This window comes from Patagioenas fasciata, chromosome 1 (assembly GCF_037038585.1).
Source record: "Patagioenas fasciata isolate bPatFas1 chromosome 1, bPatFas1.hap1, whole genome shotgun sequence".
Lineage (NCBI taxonomy): Eukaryota > Metazoa > Chordata > Aves > Columbiformes > Columbidae > Patagioenas > Patagioenas fasciata.
In genome coordinates, this window is record NC_092520.1 from 135,684,869 (window position 1) to 135,699,471 (window position 14,603).

General features: G+C 41.2%; 1 protein-coding gene across 3 annotated transcripts; it reads right to left on the reverse strand.

Annotated features, from left to right (window-relative positions):
- Positions 1-3,375: 3,375 nt before the first annotated feature.
- RERGL (RERG like) lies at positions 3,376-13,503 on the reverse strand. Of its 3 annotated transcripts, none has more exons than XM_071815561.1 (5): positions 13,366-13,503; positions 13,196-13,252; positions 10,595-10,710; positions 6,671-6,819; positions 3,376-3,613 (listed from the first exon to the last, which is right to left on the reverse strand). In XM_071815561.1, exons 1-5 carry the CDS (start codon positions 13,445-13,447, stop codon positions 3,436-3,438), a joined length of 582 nt encoding a protein of 193 aa, XP_071671662.1. In that variant the 5' UTR covers positions 13,448-13,503; the 3' UTR covers positions 3,376-3,435. The 3 variants fall into 3 exon arrangements, with proteins under 3 accessions (XP_071671662.1, XP_065705883.1, XP_071671656.1); XM_065849811.2 differs by having other exon boundaries at positions 3,376-5,558; positions 10,595-10,668; positions 13,366-13,502; XM_071815555.1 differs by having other exon boundaries at positions 3,376-5,558; positions 13,366-13,502.
- Between the last annotated feature and the right edge of the window lie 1,100 nt (positions 13,504-14,603).

Consider the following 14,603-nt stretch of genomic DNA (forward strand, 5'->3'; position numbering starts at 1 on the left):
AAACAGCTGAGCTCAGAAGTCAGTTGTGAGAAAAACCTTATCAACATTTGCAGTTTTATTAGTAAGGAGACCATCAAATGAAACCTATGAAATGTCATATTGTTAGGCTCAGCATAATCGATAGCAGAATTTTATAGCATTGGAAGGAAGAAGGGGTTTTAACTGTACTTCGTGATCAGCGTTCCTGTTTTTATTAGCACTGATGTTTCAGCGTAAGGAGAAGCTGAAAGGTTCCGTTTCTCACCGAGGAGGATGAAATATGAGCAAAGAGCCACGAGAGGGAGCTGTTGGAAGCTGTAAAGCTGTCAGGTTTCTCCTCATTTAGCAGATTGTTACGTTTAAAAGGCAGTCAGCAAAAGATTGTTAATTTTTCAGAAGCTCACAGCATCTTGAAAATAAAAGTTCCTTCTGGGAGGGAACTCACTTGAAAAGTTAGAAATCGCTTTCGAAAGCAACCAACCAACCAACCAAAATCTGTGTGAAGCCAATTTAAAAAGTTCTATTAAAAATGAAATCTTTACTAGATGCCTGTACTTTTAAGGTCAAAAGTTTTAATTTCTGTTTCCTTTGTATTTATTTCAAATAGTAAAATACAGTATGTAATATAGATACAATGCCATTTTGCTGTTGAATATGAACATTGGAGTGTACGAGAGGACAGACCTGCTTAGATCATTTGGCTCAAGCCCCATGACAACAGCTCAGTTCTCCACTTGTCTCACTTGTAGAACATATTTCTCTGTACTGTTAGAGGCCTCCACTGGGAAAAAATAAAACTCTGGATGTTTTACAGAGTTCAGCAGGAATTAAACTTGTATCTGAACTCCCAGCCAGTCTTCAAAAATTAATGTAGCAGTAAATGGTTCAAGTCTTGTCAAATATATAGGGCTAAACGTGGCTATTATTATACAACCAGAGGGACTTGATTTACTTTGTAAAGCAGTTAAGGGAAGACAGAAACTTACAGTCTGTTTCTGGAAAAGAGTAATGTCTGTTTAAAAATAACTTCCTACCCAGAATAGCCTGTGTGTCTTACATAATATCAGTTGTGGGGAAACAAACAAACAAAACCAGCACCAAAACACTTAGGCATTTACAGAACTGCTTCTTTACAGAAAAATCAAACCCAAGTTTTGAAACAACAGAAGTTAGGAGTCCATATTTGCATTTAGGCATGTAAACACAGGATTTGCTTTTCAAACAGGCTGAACAGCACATCAAAATTCAGTTTCCCCTTGTTTTCATTCCTCATGGGCAGATTAAGGCTATGAAGAGGCCTGTGTTCCTGTGGACAAGTTTAAGGAGGCAGACAGTTTGGTTTTTTAATGCAGAGTACAGTTTAATATTACTTTTTTTTTTTTTTAAATGTATATCTTGCTTCAGAGTGGATAGGCAAGGTTTCCTTTCAAGAATATTAATCAGAGCTGGAGTTTGTTCCTCTATCCATAAGCAAAATAGATCTGTATGAAAACTTCATTAACCTAAAGTACCTGCTCCAACAGGCATCCTGATAGAAAATCAGTATATTCTTGGATACTTACTGCACTTTAGTTTTGCTTTGAGTGGTATTTATAATACTCTCTTCTTTAAAGCATACCCTCTGAAAATGTGTGATCTGGATCCAACTGCCAGTGAGAGCATCATACCTGTTCAGGCTGATAGCCTCAGCATCAATGCCTCTCTCTGCCTCCTAGATGGATGGAATGCCAGCTTTGGACATCTCCAAATATCTGCTGGTGCACCATCTTCAAAGCAGTGCAGTCAGATAGAAGGGAGAGCAACAAGACTCTCCTCGCATGACTCACAAGGTCTTCGGACTTCCACGTTCACCCTTCACTTCAGAAATCAGCTTCTAGCAATGGACTAAAAAACTACAGTAGCTATTTTGTCTTCTGAGTATAGCACTGCATCAAAACTACTGATTCATCTTTTTTATTGCTATCTTGATTTAAATGTATTAGAAAGCAACAGCATGTTTTTTCAGTTTACTCAATACCGCACTTAATTATTGCTACTTCCAGGAGTATCATGCTTTCCTGTGATGTTTTCCCCTCTGCCTTGTTGTGAATGTGACCACGGAGGGATTTACAAAAAAGTTTAATACGGACAGATATGACAGCAGGAAAAGGAGCTGAGGCTGTGTTTATCCTTGTTTACTTCAAAACTATGGTGAGAAAGAGCTTTGAAAAACACCTGAAAGCACTCTGAAAGACAGCACTTGGGAAACAGGGGCTATTACCTTTATAGTTCAGTAGAATATCTTTGCTTTTATGTCACTGTTTCTAAAGAAAAAAAAAATAAAAAATAAAAAAAAAAAGGAAGACAGGGAGAAAGAACATCAATTCCAAATGCCTTTCTCAGGCAAAAATTTATTGAAACTAGAAAGTTGATATAAACAAGGAGTTCCAGACATGACAGCAAGAAACTTTTAACACTTGTATGGCAATTTCAAAATCTTTTGGTGAGAAAGGATGCTGAAACAGTCTGTGGCAAAACAAATAGCTTCATTTCCATCCTCTTCAATGAGTTCAATATGCTCTGGGTGTTGTCACAGTCAAGGGTGAGCATCAAACACCAGTTGCATCATTTACTTTGTTATGCAAGCAGGGTTCTTGGTTCCCTTTCCAAATGTGGCTGAGCCAGTAACATACTACCTTCACTGTTAAAACTACAGTCTTTTAATTATCCTATTTTTCTTTAAAAGGCCCTCAATAATAAAAATAAAAAACCCCCACGCAACTAAAATGAAAAAACAGAGCACAAAACCAAAACCGAAAAACCCACAACTGATAAAATACGCATACAAAGGGAGATAGTTTATTGGCTTTAAACTGAATTCCTCCACAAATTCTGCACTCCAGTTCATCTGCACTTAGCAGCAATCAGAGACAAATTAAACAAGATCCTAAGAACATCAACTGATGTCTACACTGGGTGCTTGAGTACACTTAAGTCTAATAGAATTCTACAGCTGTTTCAGCTGGTTTTCATGAGTGCAACCTAGCACACATGGGCCAGAAGACAGCTACTGTATTAAAATATCCCATATAGACAAAAAGAAAACTATGGGTTATACTTATTAATATGAGCAAAGCAAAACTATTTACCTTCCCTGTGGATGTCTTGACAAATTTTTAAAAGGATAATTTTTTTTTTTAAAGTACTGTTCACTGTACAAAGGTACCGTAAGCCTTCTTAATAGTGTACTGGAAACACAGCTAGAGGCTCTCTTCTGTACAAGTGTCTGATTCCCAGATTTACTTTTTCTAATTTGGATTCCAGATCTGTGTGGTGCTTCACTTTTCCAGTAGTCCAACAAAAACCCAAAAAAAGTCTGTAGCTTTACAACATAGTAAACAGAAAAGCATTGACACATCCATCTTATACCCAGTTTATTTATAACATAGCAGTAAATACAGATAAGAGTTTTTGAATCTAGCAGTGCTGGAGCTGGCGAGATACAGCTGGCTGACAGATCGACAGTACATTAGCAGGTCTGGAATTCCGTGTGTGCTGGAAAGCTGAAGGGTGTACATGAGCAGCCTTCAAGTTCAGCCTCATAGGTATGGACAATACAGTTAAATACGCTACTCCCAGTATGGCAGAGAAGCATCTGCATAGAAATAAAGCAACACTGTGCCTGTCAACACTGAGAACTATATTCCAATATTTGTAGTCCTAAAACAAGTGAAATATACAGTATCTTTTCCTTTAAAAATGAAGTGATCTTCAGTTATCACTTTTAAAAATGTGCTTTAGTTTTATTTTACAACAGTAATGCTAAGATTATATAACTTTTTAATGCTATCTTATAGGGTGGACATTTGAAAATCAGTATTCTGCTGTGACTGATAAAACAATCTTACTAGTTTCAATGCAGGTAAAAATTCACAGCAGAGGTAGGCTTTATCTCAGAAACTTAGACTGAATCCCAGCTGACCTCTGGAATGGGTAGGAGGCAGTAATTCATCTTCAGATCAGTTCTCTTTCCTTTCATAATTTCTGTATGACCACAGCACTTTCAAACACACCGGGCTAAGCCCTTATTTAGTTAAGTCTACAGTAAGAGCTCTGAATGTCAATTGACAACATATTTAGATCTGTCTGATGTTTAATATCCACATCTGAAAAGTGTAGCTAACATATTCCTTAGTGCTGTCTCCAGTGGCATTTCAATACCATAGCGATGACTAGTTGTAAAGACATTGGTCCTTAGGAAAAACACTCTGCAAGTTAAGAGCACAGGTTTTACCAGCAGGCTGACCTTTAAATCCAGGCAGACATCCCAAAGAATTTGTGCTCTTCACCAGCCCACGTGCTTCACAACCTTCCACTCCCATCTAAAATTGAATAGGCACATCCACCTTACAGGTAAGGACACTTTGGTATAGCTCAGGAAAACTGCTTCGTGAAAGGGATCAGCCCAAGATGTTACCCGGGCCTTACAATGGCCATAGCTGTAAAATTATTTCACTGAACAATGACCTTGTCAAAACAGTCCAATGCTCACTGACTAACATTTCACTAACATTTCAGTTCCCAGCCTCTTCAACCCTCTCTACTTTCTTTCATCAGTCATTATAAAAAAAAAAAAAACAAAAACAAAAACAAACCCTGAAACAGGAGACAATACTGCTTTGTTTATCTGTTTCCCTACTTCTAGTGCCTCTGCATTTGCAGCTTTGCAGGTAAACACCTTTTGTAGATTTGGTATCCAGGCATTTAATTCATATGAATTTTAGCAGGTGTTAAGGCCCTTTATGCACATGAAGATCTCAGCCATCATTCCTTAAGTTAAATACAAATACATGATCACATACAGCAACAGTATTTTGCTTTTTCTTAGTGCAAGTGTTCTTGCACAAAAAACAATTACTTAGAATTCTGAAGTAAGATTTTGATCAGCAAGGCTGAGTTCATTGGAAATAACTGTTTATACTTCAGGTGCACCTTGAAGCTCTATTCAAGATCATGTTGGTGTTGAATAAATACAGAGTGCAACTCTCCTCTGAAGAACTCAGGAGATAAAAGATGAGACAAGCATCTTAGAGTGTAAGTGACATAGCCCTAACACAGGAAATCTGTAGTAGAATTGGAAATAGAACATCAGGTCTTCTATGTCTAGACCCAGTCCACTCGACCATACTGTCTCTCATCTCTGGTTTCTACAGTCTTATTCCTCCAGACATTCACCTTTGGAGGAAACTCACTGAATCCCAAGATCTGCCTGTGCTCCATTATTTCAGCTTGTTCTTATTTCAAGACTAACTGTCTCTTACACAGATTTCCTTCTCTTTCCAAACACATTGTTGATTAACTTGGCCATTGACTTTGATCCACTTGGTCGTCTCTTTTCCTTCACTTTGAAATTTGAGGTGATATTCCTCAGGACTTTTGTGAACATTGCCATAACTTCCTGACAATGTTCTGCTGCAGACAGTTCACAGAATTGGCACTTGTTATCCATTGCCAGCTTCTGTCCTTCATCCCAGCCAACTTCCCTCATGTGGCATAAATCCTGTTTATTACCAACCAAAAATAATGATGACTCAACCATTCTGAAATAAAAAAATGTTCAAATTAGAGAATAGGTATCCTACAACACTTTGCTGTATGATGTGCTGTGCACAGTGCGTATTACAAGTACATATGTCCAGGATAATAGGCATCACAACAAACCCAAAAGAACAAGCCAGCCCTGTAACGTTGCTAGTTATAGTTTTCCATTGGCTGTAGTAAACGTCAAAGGACCTTCCAGATAAGCTATTCTCTATCATTAAGTTTTCACTGTGGTTCCTCTACCCAATTAATTCACATGTTTTTCATCCACTGCAGTTTTCATACTCTGTACTGCTGAGTATGTTGTCAGCTCCTGGACTTCATGAAGAAGCAAGCGGATCATTATCTCCATTTGTAGGTAACAGAACAGAGTCAAAGAGATGCATCTGTGTCAGTGGCATAATTCAGAAGAAAACACAGGAATCATAATTCCAAGCTTTTGCTAAAATTACTCCTTCCAGAGAAACCTTAATAAAGGAAGGTTAGCAATAAAACAGACAAAAAAAGTGGTATTTTTTTTACGCCACTTCTGATATAAGAAAAGGATTTCACTATTTAGAAAGCACCTCAGTTGACTGAAGCAGGGATACACACCACTGCATGTACTTAGACTTACAATTCTGGTGGTTCTTTTTGAACACAAATAGTTAGTTTCTTACCATGTGGTCACTCATATGCACAAATACTGTTGGGGTCGCCACTAAAGGCAGTTTAGGAGACATTCATGGTATTAGATTCATTTATTGTGGTAAATGCTTTCTTCAATCCCCACCCTGGTGCATCTCCATTGGTAACAGAGTGGGGGAAGTAAAAGCATAGACTGACTATACCAACTTTTTTCCCATTTACAGCAGAAGGATTTATGGCAATTATTTAAACAGTAGTGCTGTAAGAAATAAGAACAAAAATCCTGATGTGCTTGGCTTTGGACACAGTGAAAATAGATTGCAATTTGCTACACAGTTTCCACTGAGCTACCTTGTTGTTGGTATTGTGTTATGCCACCAGGAAGCTGCTGGATTTTTATTGCTACTAGGATGCCTACAGCTCACAGAAATGTTCTCAGCTTTTTCGTTCGTTTGCAGAGGGAAAGAAAAACAATGCCACTTACTTTTTACAGGCTCCTATGTGAGACTCCCGGATTCTGTACAGCAATGCTTTCGCAAATGCAAATGATGCTCTGTCACTGATGTCATAAACAATGATAAATCCATCAGCCCAGTGGAGCTCGTCTGTGAGGGAGAGCTTCCCCCGCTGTGGCTGCAAGAAGTTCAAGTTCACACGCAATAAGAATGTTACTGTTGTCACTTGAAAGCATTTTCTTTGTCACTCTGAATGTGAGAATATTGTACCTTTTACCGCAAAAGATGTTAATGAGTCTAGGTGCTGGCATTGAATTCAGGTGAGTCCTGCTCCAAAAGCATAATAAAGAACCATCACTACAGATGGCACTTTGGATCACTGACACATTAATTATGAAATATTTATGCATTGTTTAAGCAGTAAAATTGCATAACCTGTACAGCCACTGCTCATGCTGAATATTCTGTAGAGCTGCAGGAGAATGAAACATACAGTAGCCATCAGTACATTCATTCTGTTTCTGGTTATAGCTATGTTTTGTATGCTCCTAATACCCTGACTGTAGTAAGCTTAATTTTTCAAAAAATTCTTCATTCCCACTCAGTTATTCTGTTACTTCTTTGCATAGTTCAAGTTGGAAACAGTTTTTACCCACAGGATAAATTTCTACAGGGCTAGAAAAAAAATTCTTCTTTCAAGCTCCAGTTCACTTTAATAAAATCAGTGGCAAAAGCCACCCAAGTGATTATGGGGTTATACCAATTCTTGAGTATCTTCAACCCAAGAAAGTGTCACACTTTGATTTCTAGAAAGCAACAGCTGCAATCTGTCCCATTAAGCTAAAGAATGCAATTTCAAAACTATTTTTAATTAGTTTATCCCTGCAAAAGATTTGGCAGCAGCTAGCAAGACCATGTGACTCAAAACAGGTAAAATATTAGAAGCTGTTCTGCATCTTGTAATGTATAGCATCCAGCAACATCCCACCCTGGTTGCCTTGATTAGCTCAGCATCAGGGCAGCACTGTAGCCTCAAACAGTTGTACTGGGTAGGCTGTAACCCTGAGGGATGGTAACAGAATGTTGGCAGTGAAAGAAGATGCATGAGAAAGAAAAGATTGAACAGGTTTCCAGAACTATTTGAATACTTCAGTATCTTTAATACAACAGCTTTTTTGACATTGTAGTGACTGTGCAGCAGGTTTAGGGTAAGGAAAGGTGACTTGTGTGTGTCACTGTTGTTCCCAGATGGATCACAGAATCATAGAACATCTCGAGCTGCAAGGGACCAATAAAAAATCATAGAGTCCAACTACCTGCTCCTCATAGGACTACCTAGAACTAAATCACATGACCAAGAGCATCATCTAAGAGCTCCCTGAACTCTGACAGATTGGTGCCGAGACCACTTCCCTGGGGAGTTTGCTCTAACGACCACCCACCAGTGAAGAACCTTTTCCTAATGTCCAATCTGAACTTCCCTTGATGCAGCTTCATTCAATTTCCTCGTCTCCTATCTCTGGTCACCAGAGAGATCAGCACGTCTCCCCGCTTCCTTGAGGAAGTTGTAGACTGTGATGAGGTCACCCCTCAGCCTTCTCCAAGCTGAACAAGCCAAGCGACCTCAGCCTCTCCTTATAAATCTTGCCTTCAAGGCCATTCACAATCTTGGTCAAAGTTCTCTGGACACTAACAGTTTGATGTCCTTCTCATATCGAGGCACCCAAAACTGCACACAGTACTCAAGCTGGGGCCACATCAGTGCAGAGAAGAGCGGGACAATCACCTCCCTTGGTCGGCTGGCAATACTGTGCTTGATGCACCCCAGGACATGGTTGGCCCTTTTGGCTACCAGGGCACACTGCTGGCTCATGTTCAACTTGCTGTCAACCCAAACCATCAAGATCTCTTTCCATAGGGCTGCTCTCCAGCCTCTCATCCCCCAATTTGTATATATAACCAGGATTACTCCAACCATATTGAGAATGTGGCACTTAATCTTGGTAAATTTTGTATGGCTAGACAGCCCAGCTGTCTAGTCTATCTAGATCACTCTATAAGGCCTCTCTGCCCTCAAGGGAGTTGACAGCTCCTGCTAGTTTAGTACCATTGGCAAACTTACCTAATGTACATTAGATTCTTGCATCCAGATCATTTATAAAAACTAGCCCTAAAGTTGAGCCCTGGGAAACTACACTAGTGACTGGCCACCAGCCTGATGTAACCCCTTTCATAACAACTCTTTGTGCCTGACCAGTTAGCCAAATTTTCATTCAATGTATTATGGACTTGTTTAACCATGTGCTGGATGTTTTACCCAGAAGAATACCACGAGGGACAGTATCAAAACCTCGGCTACAATCAAAAAAAACACCCCACATCTGCTGGCTTCCCTTGGTCAATGAGATGGGTGACCTTATAATAGAAATTAATTTAGTTAAGTAGGACTTTCCCTTAGGAACCTGTGATAAAGAGACTGAGCTTGTCAGAACAGGGATCCAGATACTAGAGGGAAGTCTCAGAGAGCAGTAAGATTTCAGGAAGCAGAAACAAAAATGAGGACCCTTCCTTCCCCAGTTTCGCCTCCTCTCGGAACCTGCTGTTCTTCCCCAGCTCCCATGGGACACAGGACACCCATACCCCATCCTTCTCCTTCTAGAATCACCAGTTCTATCAGACAAAAAGCAATACCACCCTTACTCCCTGCCTACTCCTCTGCAGGCACTAAAGAGAAGCCAGGAAGAGAAGAGCAGAAGGCAGTAAACAGTTAAAGTTAGGCCTTGTTCCTAGGGAAGAAGCGGGACACAAGAGCTTAATGTACACAGGCAGGAGGAGCTGCCCTTAACATGGTTGATGTCTGGTCTCCTTAAAAGCAAAAAGGTGCCCAAACTGTAGCAACCAAAAGCCTCTACCCATAACATAGTCTAATTTGCTTTATCCTAGCTGGCTGCTACTCCCACATTTCAACCGTCTTCATAAATAATTGTCCAAGTGCCACAGGATGGAATATGACAGTAAGTGGAAGCTATAGGTCAGCTTAGGGGGTAGGTGGAAACAAGCCCACAGAACAGTACGTTCTAACAGATTGTATGGCAAGGAAAGACTCTACAGAACAGTGTAACATGGTACAGTGGCTATTTTAAGGATGTCCATCACCCTGGGATAAGCAATGCTGTTGCTTGTCTCTAGGAAGGCAGATTTGTTTGGTGGTTCACTTTATGTGTTCACTGGGTTAAGTCTTTAAGTCCTTGAATTTAAGTCTGGGTCAGGCTTTCAGTACTTTGGCTTTAGCATTAGAATTCATCATCCTAGTTGGTAAGAGGCAAGATCACTCCCCAAAAGGGAACCTTGTGAGCTAATGTGATCAGACAGACAGACCCACTCAGGTCTGCATGTGTTACACAGTACCAAAGTTTCTCTATTCCTGCAATAGCAGAAAATAAATAAATACAAAAAACTTTATTTCTAAGAGGTTTATTGTGATCAAAGTTCAGCTGTCAACAGGTAGAAGCCTATGTTATGGCTTTTCTCAGATGTGTTCTATTGAACCCAAATCTTACATCCAGGCCTGTCTACTTTGACCATTTCTGCAGACATTTAATAAATTGCTTGATTTATAAACTAAATTTCATCCATTTAGGGTATTTCAGAAAACCACATATAATCCTATATCTGTATTTACCTATACAATGCAGAAGTGGGAATAGTTATTTCTGACAATAATAGTCAAAAAAAGCAACAGCATTTACAGAAAACTTAGGCAATGAAGGGCTTCTTCCATGAAACAGGGAAGTGCTCGGCAGTTCTGAGCCACAACAACTATAAAATTTCAGTCTTTTAAAAATACAGCAAGCACAAATTCCAAGGAGAGAAAGTTTGTAACCCCCAGACCCTTTTTACCATTACACAGGCAGAATGAAGAACAGCCTTTCTTTTCCCCCTAAAATTCTTACCTGTGAACAAGGGTCATAAATTTCCAAGTGTATCTGTCTCCCATCCAGACACAAGTGCTTAGTGTAGATGCATTCTAAAAGATAACATGGCATCCAAAGAAAACAAGCATTAGTGCCTGAGATAGTGGAAAAAAAAAAAAAAAAAAGGCAGTCAAGGTAAGATTTGATAATACTGAGGGGACATTGAGTTCCTTGAGTATAGTTTGGTTCTTCAGAGGTTTGGGGGCATTTATTTGTTTGGGGGTTGGAGGGGATGTTTGGAGTTTGTTTTCTTGAGGGTTTGGGAGCTTTTTTTGTGTTTGGTAATTTGTGTGTTGGGGTTTTTGGTGGTTTGTTTTTTGGTTATTTTTTCCTCCTCCTTTCATTTTGTTTTTTGTTTTTGTTGTTTTGGTTTGGGTTTTCTTGTTTTCTTTTTCCTCCTCCTACCCCACTGGAAACAAACCTATTTCATTCTGCAACACATGAGCTGCCCAACCCCTTAGGCTGACCAACACCATTTCACATCAAAGCGTTTGTGCGATTAATACTTTTAGATCTCAGTTTTTCTCTTCCAAAATGAAGGCAAAGGGGATGCACAATGCTCAGATTCAGCAAAATGGTGATGCCAACTCAGCTTGATACCAAAGCTTAGGATTACAAAAGTGGTAAACCAGCTTATGTGTAGGTTCCAATTCTGCACAAAAGTAATTATAATGTTTACCATGAAATCTGGTTCTTTGAGAATTCTCATATTAGCTAGCATTAGACTAATAGTATTTACAGGATCATATCCTTAAACTAGATCCTAAAATATTCCTGTAGCATCAGTTCTCAGATTTAGGACTCTCCACCAGCACTAGCAAACCCGGGAACTCTACTGCAGACAGACCACCACTATTAATTTAAGCAGAAGGTTGTTCTAAGCAAGTGTAACCAACTTGTGTTCATAGCACTGGTCACAAACAGGCTGCCTACAGTATAATTCCTCAGAGTTACTGAACTAGAAAGACAAGAACCAGTGTTGGCACTACTGAAAATACACTTTGAACTGTGTAATGAGGGCATAGATAAGGTCTATGATCTCTGAACTCAGCATCTTCAGTTCAGCAGCATGTTCATCTTAAGCATTCTCCATGCACGTCTTAAGAGTTCACCTGATGAACTATCAGTCCCAAGGATATAAAATCTGCAGCTCCTTGGTGGTTTCCATAATTAAACAAATTTTAATTAAACTTTGACTCCACTAACAGTGGAATGATCTGCATTTTATTCCTCCTATTGCAGCTTTCCTCCCCCTTCCTCCTCCCTAGAAATAGGGCTGAACTTATCTTCTGACAAACATCTGTTAAAGTGTTTTGATGGTCTGACATGCCTTTTCTGAGACCTGCAGTATCAGAAGTTCAAAACAAGGAAACCTGTTTTTAGTTGTAGGTGGCCTGGAACACACAGAGAGCAATACATAACTTAGATGTGACAGCTTAGACCTAGATAAGCCATCTGGGGCACAAACTGTCTTTTCAGTCTGTGTTTGTATAGCAATAAGTATTGGTAGAACATTTATGTTACTCTACTTTCAGAGTAAGTTCATTTGGATATACTCAATGCAATTCAGCTTAGTACTACTTTTTTTCTTAATGGTTTCTGAAAAGCCAGTCTGATTTCCATAAAATGAATGTTTTTTGAAAGAGTCCTTCATTTAGGCAGGGAAAGTGAGGTAGGTTGCAATCTCCTTTCCTTATGAAGTGTCAGGACTTCTCATGCGCCATCAGCTGGAGCAGACACACAAACACCTTTGGAAGTGTGAAGTTAAAAAGTGCTTCTACCCAGGACGTGAAAGTTCAAGTCCTGTTTTACCATCTCCTGAGATCCTAGAAGTGTCTTAAGGATCAGCATATTTGTTCTGGCATGAATGAGAAATTCTATCCGCAAGCACAACAAGGCTTTCCACAAAGCTATCAAATCAGTGCATTCCTGCAAAAGCAGGGGGGCTTTGCATTGGTCTTTGATTAACCAGTAATGCCTGATAATCTGTTTCACCTCTCCTCTAGAGCTGAGAAGGGGATATTCAATAGAACGTGGGTTTTGGTTGGTGTTTTTTGTTGTGTCTTTTTTTGTTTGTTTTTTTTTTGCTTGTTTGTGGGGTTTTTTTGTGTGTGTGATTTGGTTTTTTGGTTTTTTTTTTGGGTTGTGGGGTTTTTTTGTAAGTCTATTTCTTTACTCTCATTCTTATCTCCTGATTGAGCTTCCTATAACCTACCTGTGCTTCACACATGCAGCCCCGTTATCTTTCCTTCCTAAGTCCCTTCACAGCTGCTTTGCGACGAGCACTTCTCCAGCTCGGAGCCCGGTCGCGCTACTGGAGTTTTCCGTGACCTCCCCACAGATACCCCGCTTGCCTTTCCCCGTCTTCAAAGCTTACATCGAATGAGGAACTCTCGCCGATAAGCAAGCCAAAACTTAAATCTTCCCAGAAAGTTCTGCGAAAACTGCGTTCCTACCCAATTTCTTGTTCAAGTAAACGTGCGAAGCGTGGCATCTGGCATTCCCCGGGGAACCTGCACCGCACAGCCCCCTCCCACCCGCGAGGGTCCCGCTCCCAGCGCCCCTTTCCCCGGCGCTCACCGGCGTTGGACGCGTACTCTCCGATGAACCGCCGGGTCAGAAACCGCACGGCCAGCGCTGCGGGAGGGAAGCAGACGCTCGGTTTAGCAGGGTCCCGCCGCCCGCCCCATCCCCCAAACCTCAGATAAAGCCCGGCCGGAGGGCTACGGGTGACCCCCCCGTCGCCTTACCCGACTTCCCGGCTCCGCTGCCGCCCAGCACGGCCAACTTCACCTCGGTCATGCCGCCACCAGGCCGCCCCCCCGCCTCCATTTCTTTATAGCCCCCGGGGCCGGGCGCAGCCCCTCCGGCGACACCGCCCCTCAGCCCGCAGCCCGCCCCTCCGCGATCCCGGCGCCTTTCCCCGCCCCGCCGGCGAGGCCGGTAGGTGCAGCTCGCCGCGGGGGGTCGGTCGGTCGTTTGTTTTCTTCTTCTTTGACAGGCGCCCCCGCCGACTCCCTCCCCGCCCGCCTTCCTCCTCCTCGCCCGCCTTCCTTCTCCTCGCCCGCTCCGGCCCCCCCGCCTCGTCCGCCACCGAGCAAACTTTCCTCGGGCGGCGTTCCCGCCTCCCTGTGCTCCTCTCGCCTTCTCCTCCTCTTCCCATCGCCGCCTCCTCCTCCCCTCACTCCCAGCCCCAGGCCCGGCAGTCCGCAAAGCGGTTAGAAACTCAGGGGAAAACGGGAAAAAACAGAGTGGGAAGAGAAGAAAAGAGAAGGAAAAGACATTCTCCAACTGTAGGGGAAGGGTGTGTGTGTTTATTCTTGCCGTAAGTTTGTTTGTGGGCTGTCATCCTTTCATACCACGAGCGTAAAAATGAAGAAACTATAGTGATTTTTTTTTGTTTGTTATTATTTTAAATGCTTCTGAGATAACTTGCTAAAATTAAGTGTTTTGCACTTGCCCGGTGTTCTCGGCCCCAGATTTCAAAACTCTCATCACTCACTAAACCTCTAGTCTTGCAAAAAACTTCAGTGAGTGTTCCCTTTTACGTGTATGAGTGTTTCTATTCAATTAAACTTTAAAGTTGTCTAGTGGCTGGTTCATAGCTGAGGCTTACAACACTACTCTGAAGCAGGAAAATATGACAGATGTGGAAGGTGAGGCACAAAGGGCCAACCCCGCAGAAAGAGACACCCTGTGTCTTCTGTATGACTGATTTCATTATGAGGCTCCTCAAGTGCTCTCCAGTGGCTGTTAAGCTCTGAAAGGGCATAAAATAGTTGCATAGGTTTAGTTAGTCCACTGATGAATAGGAGACTGCTCTAGCATCCAAGTTACACTTGTATACTTACGCTATTCATGTTTATTTTATTGAGCTTATATAACTTGAATGTATTTATTATATTTTTACTCTCTTCTGATGAAACTGTTGTGCATTTTATAAACACTTCAATGAAGCACTACTTCTGTATACTTGCAGTATTACAGA

Bases quoted from the DNA above. Each gene is read 5' to 3' on its own strand.
- RERGL (XM_071815555.1), bottom strand. From the start codon at position 13,447: ATGGAGGCGGGGGGGCGGCCTGGTGGCGGCATGACCGAGGTGAAGTTG. The intron at 13,253-13,365 runs GTAAGGCGACGG...TCCCTCCCGCAG, and splicing joins CAGCGGAGCCGGGAAGTCGG to CGCTGGCCGTGCGGTTTCTG. The intron at 10,711-13,195 runs GTGAGCGCCGGG...CCACTATCTCAG, and splicing joins AGAGTACGCGTCCAACGCCG to GCACTAATGCTTGTTTTCTT.